Source organism: Onthophagus taurus, chromosome 1, assembly GCF_036711975.1.
Source record: "Onthophagus taurus isolate NC chromosome 1, IU_Otau_3.0, whole genome shotgun sequence".
Taxonomy (NCBI): Eukaryota; Metazoa; Arthropoda; class Insecta; order Coleoptera; family Scarabaeidae; genus Onthophagus; species Onthophagus taurus.
In genome coordinates, this window is record NC_091966.1 from 14,662,843 (window position 1) to 14,676,351 (window position 13,509).

Sequence of the window (13,509 nt, forward strand, 5' to 3'; positions counted from 1 at the left end):
AAAGCATGTTTTCTTTCATTTTTTTTTATAGTAATAAATTTTCGTTGTTTTTCTATTCTGTGTAGTCTTCTGTGGACGAGACATCAATCTTGATCTAGTCATTTTAGCACTCTGATACTCTATACATCTTTATTCTTCTCGCATATGCTGATTGGCCATTAAAACAGTTTTTCGTGGTACATAATATTCATGGATATGCCTTTCTAATGTTGATTCCTTTACAAAATATAATTTTTGTACAAGTTTTATTTCATTCGTTTATTCGCAATAATTCTTCTAACTCTAATATTAACTAAAAATAATGTATAAATATAATCTTCTTCTACATAAGATTATCCACTTCCTACATTATGGTTATTATTATATTATATAGATTATTATTAAATACCTATTTAATATTAATTTAATTAATTTCTAATCATAATAATACAACCTCACATGTTCCTCAAAAATGTTCGACTGAAACGTTAATTCGAAATAATATTTTCAATAAAACAGTGATGTTTCAGTTGTTGCGTAAAATAGTCACTATTGTTCCAATTTTGTATCAATCGATGGTGACACAGATAAACAACCTGTTTACTACTTGGCTTACTTTTCAATAAAATTTACTTGAATGCAAATGCTTTCAATTACTAGAAAGCTATCCAAACGGAGTCGTACTACAAAACTTGATGATAACTTGACCGAATTTCAATTCTTTTTCCAGGGCAAGATTGTAAATAAGTAGTTCAGTTTGCGTAACCGACTTTTATATGATAACATTCCATTCAAATGCAGCGGTTTACAGCTAGCAATGCAAAGTGCGCATAACTCGTATGCGACTATTAAATATTTTGAAACATTAAAACACATTTGGTTGCACCATTTAGTACCGCTGTTTCTGACGTTTATGATGACTCGGTGTGTATGTATTACCGCGTGTTGATGACATGAGATGGGTTTCGCTGCATAATTTATTGTTACGATGAACTATTTCCAACTAATATTGATGATAATAGTTCCACTAAATAAAAGGTTATAGTTTTTATTATTTACATGTTAAAAACTAAATAATCACATTTAAATCGATAATTGATTAATACTTCTACGAAATTACCGTTACTAATACATTTATTGTGTTGACTCAATACAACTTGCAATTAGATTTCTTGTCCGTCAAACACTTTAGGTAAGTGCAGTTGTGAAGTTATGCGCGAGAAACACGTTTGCTCGTTTTGTCGGAAGAGATTACAAGCGAACGGAATTTAAGTGAAATTACTAAGGTAATCGTGTGTTAAACGTTGATTTATTATAAGGAAAAGGCGTTTTAAACATAAAATTGTTTTACATCAATTTTTCAATTTAAATTAGAAACTCGATTTAATGTTCAGCTTTATAAAACTCATTCAATTAAACGTACTCTTGTAACAAAAAAAAAACATCAATGAAATTGGATATTATAACACAATTCGATAACGAATGCGGTCTGCTTTCAGGAAATGAAACCTGAAATGAGGAAGGGCGGTCGCCGGTCGTGCATCGGCGTCATTTAGCGATGCGACGACGGGTCACGTGGAGATACGACTGTCGAGGGAATATTCATGTCTTAGAACCGGAGATAGCATCAGGAATAGGAAAAGGCCATATAAGCAATAAATCCCAATAAAAATGTCTTTCCTTTACCCAAAAGAATATACCATTGCCCCCTGTTTAAACGGATCCGACGAATGCTTTGCAGACAATTGTTCCTGGAACAACTCCTTCGACGATCCTAGAATCGAGATTCTTAAACGGTATTCCTACGGAATCGCTTTACCGGCGATTGGTTTACTTGGAGTTATTGGGAATATTTTGAATCTGGTTGTTCTAACAAGAAAAAATATGAGAGGAACCGCATACATTTATATGAGAGGTAAGTTGAAATACTTTATAAATAAATTAAATGGGATGAACATGACATTTCATTTAAGATTAAACGAAATTATTACTGTCCAATTTTTTATTCCCGTAATTTAAAAAGTTAATATTCAGGATGAGAGTTAAATTGGAATATTTACATAAAAGCTTTCCATTTGCCTTTCCCCAGTTTATTCTGGTAACCCTTATTTATATTTAATATAAAAATGTATTCATGGTTTTGATTTCTATTTTAATCAATATTCAAATTATGTTGAATAATTTGAAATTATATTCTATTAGAGTAAAATCTCGATATAACGGACTAATACGGGGAAGGAAGTGTCTGTTATAGCCAAAAGTCCGTTATATACGTCCATTGCGTTCAGTGTACCTGGCTTTATATTTACACCAAGGACAGTAGAATCTAACTGTCTTACAGGTATAGTGTTAGTTCCACAACATTAGAGCTGAAAAAGAATTAAAATTAGAACTAACACTAGACGTGCAATTAGAAACTTTCTAGTTCTAGGTCTAGTGTTAGTTCTAGTTTTAGTTCAATGTAAAATATACAATAATCTAACGCTAGGTAATACTAAAACTAGAACTAATACTAGCATTAGAACTAATACTGGTTCTAGTTCTAGGTCTAGTGTTAGGTCTGCTTTACGTGCAATAAGAGTAGAAAAAAATCTAGCGCTGAATAACAATTAAAACTAGAACTACCGTCCTTGATTTATACATCGTATAGACAACTTGAGGAATACTCCGAGTTTATCTATAAACATGGAATAGAGCAACTTAAAGGATAACCCGTTTTGGAGTTTATCTATGAGAACTAACATTTATATTTATCGAGTTTTTACTGTATAGCTTAATATCTTAAAAGTTGAAATAAATATTAAATCGAATAAATGTTTCCATTTCATCTCGAATATATTCCTCTATAAAATCGATTAGGATAAAACGCAACACTAAATTCAAAACTATCGTATCAGAAAATCTAAAGAGCTTTTGCCGCTATATGAAAAGTTTTCTGAGAAAAATAAATCCGCGAAAGACGACATACGATCGTCTGTATAGAAGAGAATCCCACCGGTGGGGCTGTGATTTGTTTCGGGACTTTCCACAAAGACGTTTTCGCCGAAGTAAACTGCCGAGGTGAATAAGCCCGTCGCAGTGTGGCGCACAATAATACGGAAACGTGAGTAAAGTTTATGCCGTAATCTTGGGTGGGGTTTCGGACGGGTTATTGTTTGCAAGAACGGCGAGATGAAAATTCGAATAAAAACCAAAAAAAGAAAAAAAAAAAACGATAAACAAAAGAAAAAAAGATATAATAATAAAATAACAAGGGAAACCGAAAGCTCATGATATCTAAAAGGGGTTATTATGGTATTTATGATCGTGTACAACTTGTTATGGAGGGTTCGGACTCCTCGAACACGAAAATCTGTAGCAATCGTTTTTATACCAGAAAAAAATAAATAAAAAGTAGGGGTGGAAATTATCATTTTTATTGATGAAAAGATTCCAAAATATTAATACTTCAATATAATGGTATCGCAAAGACATTTCATTGATCATAATCGTATACTTCATGAGTCGATTTTATCGACTAAGAGATAATAAGCAATTAGTTATTAAGATCTGTTAGTAAACAAGTTCATGATGATTAATTTTATATAGAATCTATAAAATATTATTTATAGTTTTTATAACAAAAGTTATAGAGAGTTTATCTTTACGTTATAATCTACTTATGATAAGTGAAGCAGTATTTAAGTATACAGTGTAGATACATAGCTCCACACATGATATATTTTAAAGTTAGTAAATTGAATTTTCGTCTGAATTTATGCGAAAAGCATAAATTTGATTCCTGACTTTAATGATTATGACAGAAGCGCGTTCATTAAGTATGCCTTTAAAAGTATTAATTAGTATTTACATAAAATTAATGGAAACACCCTAAGAATTTTTACACAATGTTACTTTAAAAACTGTTATTCAACTATTAGAAATAAGTACGATTGATATCGTTACATATTACCCACTTTACTATATGAACTAATAATGATTACTAAATTTATTATTTAGTAACCCTTATAGCACCTATTAACATAAAATTTTATAGCGAGTATTAAAAATTTATGGCAAATGTTGAAAACCTATCGATGATACTTTATGCTAAGCGTTTTCTTGATAGAGACTGATCTAGTTGTTTTTTAGTTAGTATTCTTACACAGTTGCTATTGAAGGGAGCGTACAGGACACTAAAAAACGCTTGTAGCTATTGTTTATGGAGATATAGTTTTTTAGAGAATGTTGTTGAAATATCGGAACTTTTTTAAAGAGGAATTACTAAGAATGCTTTAAGCATCAATATACGACGTTATTTCCAGATATCTTTTAGCAGGGTTACCCAAAAAATGTTTATAATACCCACAACTACTGAAAACATTTCTGCCTTTGAAGACAGAAATGACAACAAACTTTACATTCTTGGAGAAATATAGCGGAATACTAGAAATGTATGTACACGACAGGGATAACAGCATAGAAAAACAAATAATAACAGTGTCAACAGAAAAACAGACACTTCCTAACGACGGAGAAAAAACGTCTGGTATAGGAAAAACACAGGGCGAAACAAATGTACCTGAAACACAGAAGAGAGGAAGACAAAGAGGCACTAAATAGAAAGTCGAAGGAAGTAAAAGAAATGATCCTGGAAAAGAACAAGTGGTGGTGGGATCAAAAAATCAACGGTATCAAAGAACAACCCAACGGACTGTGATAGGTCGCCAGAACATACAGAAGACAAAAATAATGCTCACAACCACTACAAGACAGTATATGGGATACCCGTATAAAGATGCTGAAATCGCAGAAGAATTGATACGAAGAAGTATTCACAAATCGCCAAACAACGGACACGGTCAAACAAGACGAAAAAGATCGACAAAAGAGAAGGAGGAACACCAAAACAATGACAACAAAAAGAAATAGAGAATATAATTAGAATACTGCCGAAAAAGAAATCGCCATGACCCAACGGAATCAGGAACGAAGCCATACAACAGGCACCAGAAAACGTCATCAAGCCAATGATGGTCAATGATAGAAATAGTATTCAACAGAATTACCAAAGAAGGATTTTATCCAAAGACGTGGAAAGAGTCAATAATAGTACCTATACAGAAGAAAGGCAAGGATGCAACGAAGTCCGAAAACAGAAGACCAATAAACTTACTAAATTCCATGGGAAAAATACTGGACATACTAATAAAAGAAGACATCAACGACTTCATAGAGGAAGAGAAAATAATACCCGAAAGCCAATACGGATTCAGAAAAGAAATTATATTATTATACAAGCAGAAACCTTGCAAAAAAGGAAACGCAAAAAGAAAACGAAGGAACCAATATGTAGTCCTACTGGATATGGAGAAGGCGTACGATAGGAAGTGGCGAGAAGTACCTATTAGGCACTTTTATTCACAAACTGCGTGAAATAGGAACTCCGACACATCTGCTACAGATAACGGCATCCTTCCTACAAGATAGATCTTTCCATGTAAGGATAAAAGAAGAGCTTTTCACTGAAAGAGTGGCCGAACAGGGCTAACAGAGGGCTCTCCACTCTCCCCATCTTATACAACATAATAGTGTACGATATCCCCAGAAAAGTAGAATGAAGAATTTTACAATATGCAGAGGATAACGCTATGATAACAGAAGGGATGGGTTGTTAACAGACGATGAGAAGAGCAGAAAATTGGACCCGTCTGCGTAATATCATGAGTCAAGATATGAAAAATGTAGGTAAACACACAAAAAACCAAGGTAGCAAGATTAGCCGGAAGAAAATATGCAGAAGATAAAATCAGATAAATCAGATAAACTTGGGGATAGTTTAAAGAGAGAGAGAAAAATCCAAGAAAAATCTATAAGGTAACAAGATTATAGAAAAACAATTAATTCATAAACAAAAGTTTGAAAATTAGTAGAAAAATCAGAAGCAAAAGTATCATAGTTGTAGTCTTATCCTGATAAGCTCTTATCATCAACCTTTGCTTGACGTCATTTGATCCAATAGATAGATTTTGAACATTTCGTTTCGCGTTTTCATTTATCATGAAAAATCTTATATTACATTTTAAATCTTTAACTATATGATTAGAAAGAATGAGATTTGATGAATAAAGATGATGAAAAACGAACTTTTGTAATAATAATTTTATATTAATCATAAGTAATCATTTCTATAGAAGTACTGAGTGTTACTGTCAAAAATAATGCTTGCTTATTACTTTTCATCAGGTTGTCTCTCCATCGTCTGACGTCATAGATGACGAAAAAAATAGTGATAGGTTTCTCTACGTTGTGTGTTTGATTGTTTGTGTCCTAATTTTTAAAAACTGTACCAGAAATTTGTGTGCTAATTACTGTTCAATATCATTATTGTCAATTCTCCGCAAGGTTTTTAAGAAGTTAGAGTTTTTTTTCGAATCAAATATTGTATTTGATATACTAGGTTCAATATGAGTTATTTCTCGGCCGATCAGTTGAAATCAAATTATACATTTGATAATAAAATAGCGTTGATTTAATTCCTGTATGCATAGTAGTGCACATTATAACAAGTAGTGCACATTGATTGGAGGCTACTATTCACAGATATTTGAAGGTTAACAAATACTACTACAAAATAATGGAATTACATGAATTATAACTGCATTGGTGTAATATTTGATAGACTTCTTAACATAGTGACTGGAAAATGTTCTGGAGATTTATGTAACGACCTACCATTCAATGCATTTCAATGCAATGTTGTGAAATCCACAATATGCGATTTACATCAAACAAAATTTATGAACGTCCTAAATCTAAATGTAATATATTTTGAGCTTTGCGCAAACAGTTAAGAGACACACGCGTGGTGGTAGAGGGTGCAGAGTCGGCGGAAGAGATATATGGATCATATGTTACCTCCAAAGGTTGCTATTTAAATTTGAAAAAAGAAACGGTGGAGATGTATAATATGGAAATCTCAATACAGAATACGCAATGAAACAAGAAGGTGTAAACTAGCGGTTTATAATCGTACCATAGATCAGGTCATGCGGTTGAATCACTAGCAATAGAAACCTGAAAGAAGAAGTCAGAACACAAACCTAGATGGAGTAAATGACGGATATACCTATACTAGGAAGAACAACAATAGAGGTTGTGTGCTATACAGACGACACCATCATCATGGCAGAATCTGAGGATGGAATATAACTCATTCTACGAAACATGTAATGATATAGGTAAACATGAAGATCGATGCAAAGTTCTAGTGCAAAAGCAGATCATTCCAAATTCGACTATCTCAGAATACAAATCAATACATATGGGGATCTAAAGGGCAGCGTCATAAAGCAAGCCATAAAGGCAACAAGAATATCAAGTGTACTTTGCAACCCAATATGCAGAAATAAACATCTATCAATCGCGTCATCAAGAATGGATCAGTTGTGACTGGCAGAATGTACAAGATGGTGCAATACACACAAAAAGACCTCAATATCACCGGAGAAGCAAAACCAGGAATGACGAAGCGTCATAATAAGTTACTAAAGATATTTACATTTTATTAATTATATTTTCTACTAAAACAATTTTTTTATATCTCACATTTACTTCAACTTCTTATTTTTCAGAGTGCTGTTTTAAACGATTTATTGTAAAATATAAACGGCAAGTACGGTATTATCCCGTAAATGACTTTAACCCGACATTTTTCATATAACCATTTTATGTATTCGACGCGTAAAGTGCACGTGCTCCGACGCCTGCATCACCACGTAACGATAAAATATACGAGGCGTTACCTAGCCTTTACCGAAAACCATAAAACAAATCGCAAACTCGGGACGTTCAAATAGGGTTCATTATGAAAGGGGTTGTATAATCTCGGTTAACGCATTTCAACGACGAGTTTAACTACTGATACGTAAGATACTATAAAATCCAACAATTCTTTAGGGGTTATTTTGCATCTTTGTTACATGCATAAATTAAGAAAATTGTAGCATTTAAGGATTTTTATTAACACTTTTTTTTTATTCTAGGTTATTCCGCAGCGGCATTATTAGCAATCCTTTTTGCTGTACCATTCGCTTGGCGAGTTTTAGTTCATGAAGAATTTGGAAATTGGGACAACTTAATACTAGCGTTTTATCACACTCATTTGGAACTATTTCTTGGCAACGGATGTCTGGGAGTTGGAGTTTTGATGCTGATTGCGTTAACGCTCGAAAGATATGTGAGCGTTTGTCATCCCGGATATGCTAGACCTTGTTTAGGACCGCCAAAAAGGGTCGTTTGCCTAATATCGATGGCAACTTTTATTGTATATTTACCGGCGGTTTTTCGCAGCCAAATCGTTCCCTGTAGAATAGAATCAACCGGCGAAACTTTATACAGAAGACAAGATGTTAATGATATGGTTAATCATAAATTATTTAAAGCTTATACTATAGCTATAGAACTGATATTTAAGGTTATTCCAATTATACTCTTAGCTGTATTAAATGCTAGGATATTATTAGTGTATAGAAAATCTTGCGAAAAAAGAAGGAAAATGACTTTATATAGAACAACATCCGGAGAAGAGGATCCTAGGAAATTTGCTGAAGAACGACGACTTGTTCTTTTATTAGGATCAACAAGCATTTTATTTTTAGTGTGCATTTCACCAATGGTTATTTTAAACGTTACATTATCCGAAAATAATCTTCAGTCTTACGCCTATCAAGTGTTCAGAGCATTGGCAAATTTATTAGAAATTACTAATTACTCGATTACGTTTTATATTTATTGTTTATTTTCCGAAGACTTCAGAAATACCCTATTTCGAACATTTAGTTGTTCGGATGAAGCGCCAAATAGAAGAACGGCAAAATTATCTCATCCAACTAATACACCAACAACAACAATAACACACGTGAGAAACGCCTGATGGTTCTCAAGAAAAAGCGAAATATCGTCGGTTTAACAATAAATTTAATCGTTGCATGTTATTTTCGTGCCAAACAACTACATTCCATATAAATTATAACTCAACATAATCCTCGATTTCCTCTATAATAAACATTTTTAAGATTTGATAATTGTAGTATGTCATAAAGTTATAAATAATAATTATACTGGCCTAACAATACAATATGTATTATCTATTTTAAATAAAATCACAATATTTAAAAATTTTCATACGAAGGGTAATAATAAAATGATGGTTGTAATAGAAATGTGTGTACTTAATTAGGATTTAGAATTTAAGTATAATAACATATTTGTGGACGATGTTAATTAAATGCGATATTCATCTCTTATGAATGTTATATTATTTAAATTATGTAGTATTAAATTAAACTTTTGTACAATAAATATTGATGTAAGCAAATCCATTGTTTTTTTAAAGCTTATTTATTATTGATTCAATATGATCTAAATAAGAAAAAGATCTTATTTATAAAAAAAAATAAAAGGAGATGGAAAAAGTGGTCCTAAATTCTTAATTTTTAAAGTTTATTATTCAATAATGTTGTTATATGTAGAAATCTGTTACTAATCTTTTTAATTTCTAGAGTTGTCGAGAGATGGAGCAAGGATGTTGTTTTCAATAAAAGTGATATTTTCTTAAATATTAATAGGTTAATCAAGATAATAATCACAACAAGGTTATTGTGTTCAAGAGAATATAATGCACCACAAAATACAAAACATCTATAAGGTCAAAATAATTACAAGATTAATTTATAATCATTAGGTATTTTAAGAGTATGATTATACAGAGTGATTCTCAACCTATACCGTATACGCATAAACTTGGGGATTTATTCCTCATGACAAATAATCTAATCAGTAATAGATGAAGAAAATTGTAGCAAAAGTTTTTTTAGTTTCCTAGATATCCATGCAATTTACTTTGAAATCAGGAATACATATAAGATTTTAAAAATCAAAAGAAGTGTTCCAAGTTGTTTCCAATATTTTATATACACAATTTGGCTCGCCGAATCCACGATGTCCCACTAGTGTTGGCGGATTATCTCGGCATTAGTTTGTATCTGATTTCGCAATTGTATTAAGTTCCTCAGCATTTACTTCCTCTGCTGCAATGTTAAATACCTGTCTAACTACTGTATGCCATCCTCAGTATCAGCCATGAGGATCAGCCATCATCTGCGTAGCACTCAATCTTGATTTTGTAATCATTCATAGTGTAACCATAGTGTACATTACATACTTCGTAAAGTTTGCCCTGTTCTAATTCTTTTATCCTTACTTTGTCGAACGTTTTGGTTAGATGAACGAAACAGAGGAAGGCTGCCTGACATTTTTTCGTCGGAGTTCTATCTGATTCTTTTTGATGTTCTCTACATTTTCCTCAACATTGTGTGATCCGTACATTCGTCATTTTTCATCTCGTTACTAAAGTTCACCATGCATCATTTGTATAGGCAACTCTTGCAATTAGAAAGACGTGAGCAAACGAAACACTGGTATCAGTTCTAAACAGATGAGATAGATTGATGTTGCTGTGTAAAATGATTTCTGGAAGCAAAGAGTGCACGCTTTGGAGATGATATGATGGCGTGGCCTAAACCAGGGTGTTGGCGGATTGTCTCTCGCAGCTGTTTGTTTCTGATTTCGCAATCCTTGATCAGTATTAACTTCGGTGACGTACACTATGCCTTTTAAGTGAAACTAACTAATGAATTTGTAGCTAAAGGATATTTTGGCAGATATGTCAAAATGTGTGTGTTCGCTGGTTACTTTCAATTTTTATTATGTAATTTATTATTACGTAATATTCATTAAATAATAGGTATTTATTAGTAACTGTTTTAGACAGCATTTTATTCACGGAAGAATGTTTAAACGCGAGAGTGAAGCTCGAGCGTTTAATTTTCGTAAGTGAATAAAATGCATCTAAAACACGCATGCAATACAACGTTTTATCCACAATCACACTCATTTAGAATCAGAATCGCCACAATTTCATCTGATGTTATCAAAAAATGATTTGACATTTCACTCTGACACCGGCTGTCACCTCAAAAATCATTGCAATTAACTAAAAAAACATTGGGAGGATATTTATTTTCGCCCCATTTGTAACATATTTCAACATATTTGTAAAAGTGCGAAAGTTGTAAAGGTTGTAAAGGTAAAGTTGGTGATAAAAAAGATTAAAAAAGAAACTGACTATGTTCCCAAAATAATTTTTGAGGAAGGCGAAGAAGCAACTGTCCAATTATTGCCTGCAAAGTCCAGGGAACATTACGAAATAGTATTTTCCGAGTTTAATTAATGAAAAGAAAAACGGGGGGTAATAACAATAAATGAGAAAGTCTTACTATCGTATTTCTTAAATTTGAAGAAGAGGTTTCGATGCTGAAAGCATATAGTAAGCTCATGGCCTATTTCAAGAATCAGTCAAGAGGATACAAGGCGAAGAAATCTGCAGTATTGGAAAGAAAACACGTCAAAGAGTTTTTGACAAGGGCTTGCGATAAAGAATATTTAATAATCAAGGTAATCTCTCTTAACCTTTTGGATATTATATATAATAAATTTTGAAATATATTAGGTTGCGCTAATAATGAGGGTGTCTGGTGCTTGTCGATGCTGTGAACTGACTAATTTGAAAATTAGTGATGTAAAAGATAGGGGTGCATATTTGATTGTTTCGATACCAGATACCAAGACAGGTATTTCACGAAAATTTACAACTATAGAAGAAGGATTCTCTATCTATACTGTGGAGACATGTAGAAAATACATGTCTTTACATCCGAAGAAGCTATTCAATGAGAGATTATAGAGATTAGCGTATTTTAAAAAAATCATTGCAATTAACTAAAAAAACATTTGGAGGTGTTGAATTGTTGCTATTTATTTTCGCCCCATTTGTAGCCCCATTTGTGAGATTAGCGTATTTTAAAAAAATACGCTAATCAAAAATGTACTTCACAATCTGTTGGAATTAACACTTTGTCGAAAGTTCCTTCAACAGTTGCTTCGTTTTTGAATCTGGCAAATGCAAAAGCTTATAGCGGCCATTGTATGAGGCGCACTTCAAAAACTTTACTGGTCAATAAAGGCATAGCAGAAACTTATATCGAGGATTTTATGTGTAATAAGCTTGATATAGCAAGAAAAATCCAAGGTTCTACTGGTACTAGTCGTTCCTTACTAGAAGAAACGTCCATTGTTTCTACAGATTTTTCAAAAACTTCGACAGGCACTATGCGTTCTGGAAGCGATGACAATTACAAGCTGATTATTAATGGAAAGGAAGTAAAATATGACAAATCAAAGAATGAAATGTCTATTAATATAAATGTTAATGTTAATATAAATAATAAATAGGATGTGATTGATTTAAGATTGTATTTTTCATTATTCCACTGGTGGATAAAGTGGTACTTTCTACGGTTCATAAGTGTGGATAAAACTTCTGATTATAAGATGATTGTGGTAAACATTTTTTTCAAATAAAAGCTATTTATTTTGTCATGGAGAATAGCATAGTGATGACAAAAATATATGTATCCAATTAAAAAAACTTACTTAAAAATTGAAAGACCTAGATGGCGTTTCAACAATACAATGAAAACCATACAGAATATTTTCCCCCTTTATATGATGAAAGTTTTATCTGAAACTTATTTCTATAAAACTGATGGTTTAAGAGTTATAAGGTTGTCTCAATTTAAATGCCTCACCCGGTATATGGAGATATCTATTTAATACGACAGTATTAATAAGGATCTTGCATGTTCACCTTTTTTACATCAAAAGTAGAATGTCTGTAACTTTGCATAAGTTTCCCTTATGGCCAGTTCTGAAAAATTAATTGATGTTAGTTATTTCACAATGTTGAATCTGTTGTGGAAAAAAATTATTTGTGAGAATAAGATTACAGATCACTCGTTGGAATACTAATTATAACATTGATAAAAAAATTTCGGCTTATACGCATGTCAAATATTTTTCTACTCGTTTCTATATTTAATTCACCTTTGAATGCCCTTTGCAGCGATCTATATTTCTCCCAAGCTTTATATATTCTAATGTCAATCCCTTTTTTTAGTCTGCGGGGAAAAGATATAGTTTGCCCTAAGTATGAACAATCTTCTACATAAGTAATATTATAATTATCAGTATATATATATATGTATATACGAGGTCAAATTGATGACCTCCCAGTTCTTCTTTGCGTGGCCCATACGTGTGGTAGTTACACGGCGAGAGATCGGCATTGTAGGGTGGATTTTCCAGTATTTACCAATGAATTTTATTCAATTTTTCTTGGGTTAATGCAGCTGTGCGTGGCCGAGACTTGTCTGGAGCAGAATCGCATTTGGAATAGGCAAATTTTTTGTGCCAGTTATAGACTTGGGTCCTTGAAAGCATTTTTTCAGCGATCTGTGCAGTTAGTCGACGTACAATTTCGGCAGGTTTTACGCCCTCCCGCGACAAAAGTTTAATAATAATGCATTGCTCAATAGACATGTGAACCTCCTGTTCAGACATGATGTTACTAACAGTCAATTTGTCGAACCG

At 32.5% G+C, this 13,509-nt stretch overlaps 1 protein-coding gene across 3 annotated transcripts in view; it reads left to right on the plus strand.

Moving 5' to 3' along the window:
- Positions 1-9,337, plus strand: part of LOC111413146 (probable G-protein coupled receptor B0563.6) — a 37,800-nt gene extending 28,463 nt beyond the window's left edge. The window contains exons 1-3 of one of the 3 annotated variants that reach the window (XM_023044022.2): positions 885-1,017; positions 1,479-1,894; positions 8,004-9,337. In XM_023044022.2, the coding sequence (XP_022899790.1) occupies positions 1,651-1,894; positions 8,004-8,893 (1,134 nt within the window). In that variant the 5' untranslated portion in view covers positions 885-1,017; positions 1,479-1,650 and the 3' untranslated portion in view covers positions 8,894-9,337. Of the gene's footprint in view, positions 1-884; positions 1,018-1,177; positions 1,266-1,478; positions 1,895-8,003 lie in introns of those variants that run through there. The other 2 variants (XM_023044025.2, XM_023044024.2) reach the window with 2 other exon arrangements.
- The last annotated feature ends 4,172 nt before the right edge of the window (positions 9,338-13,509 follow it).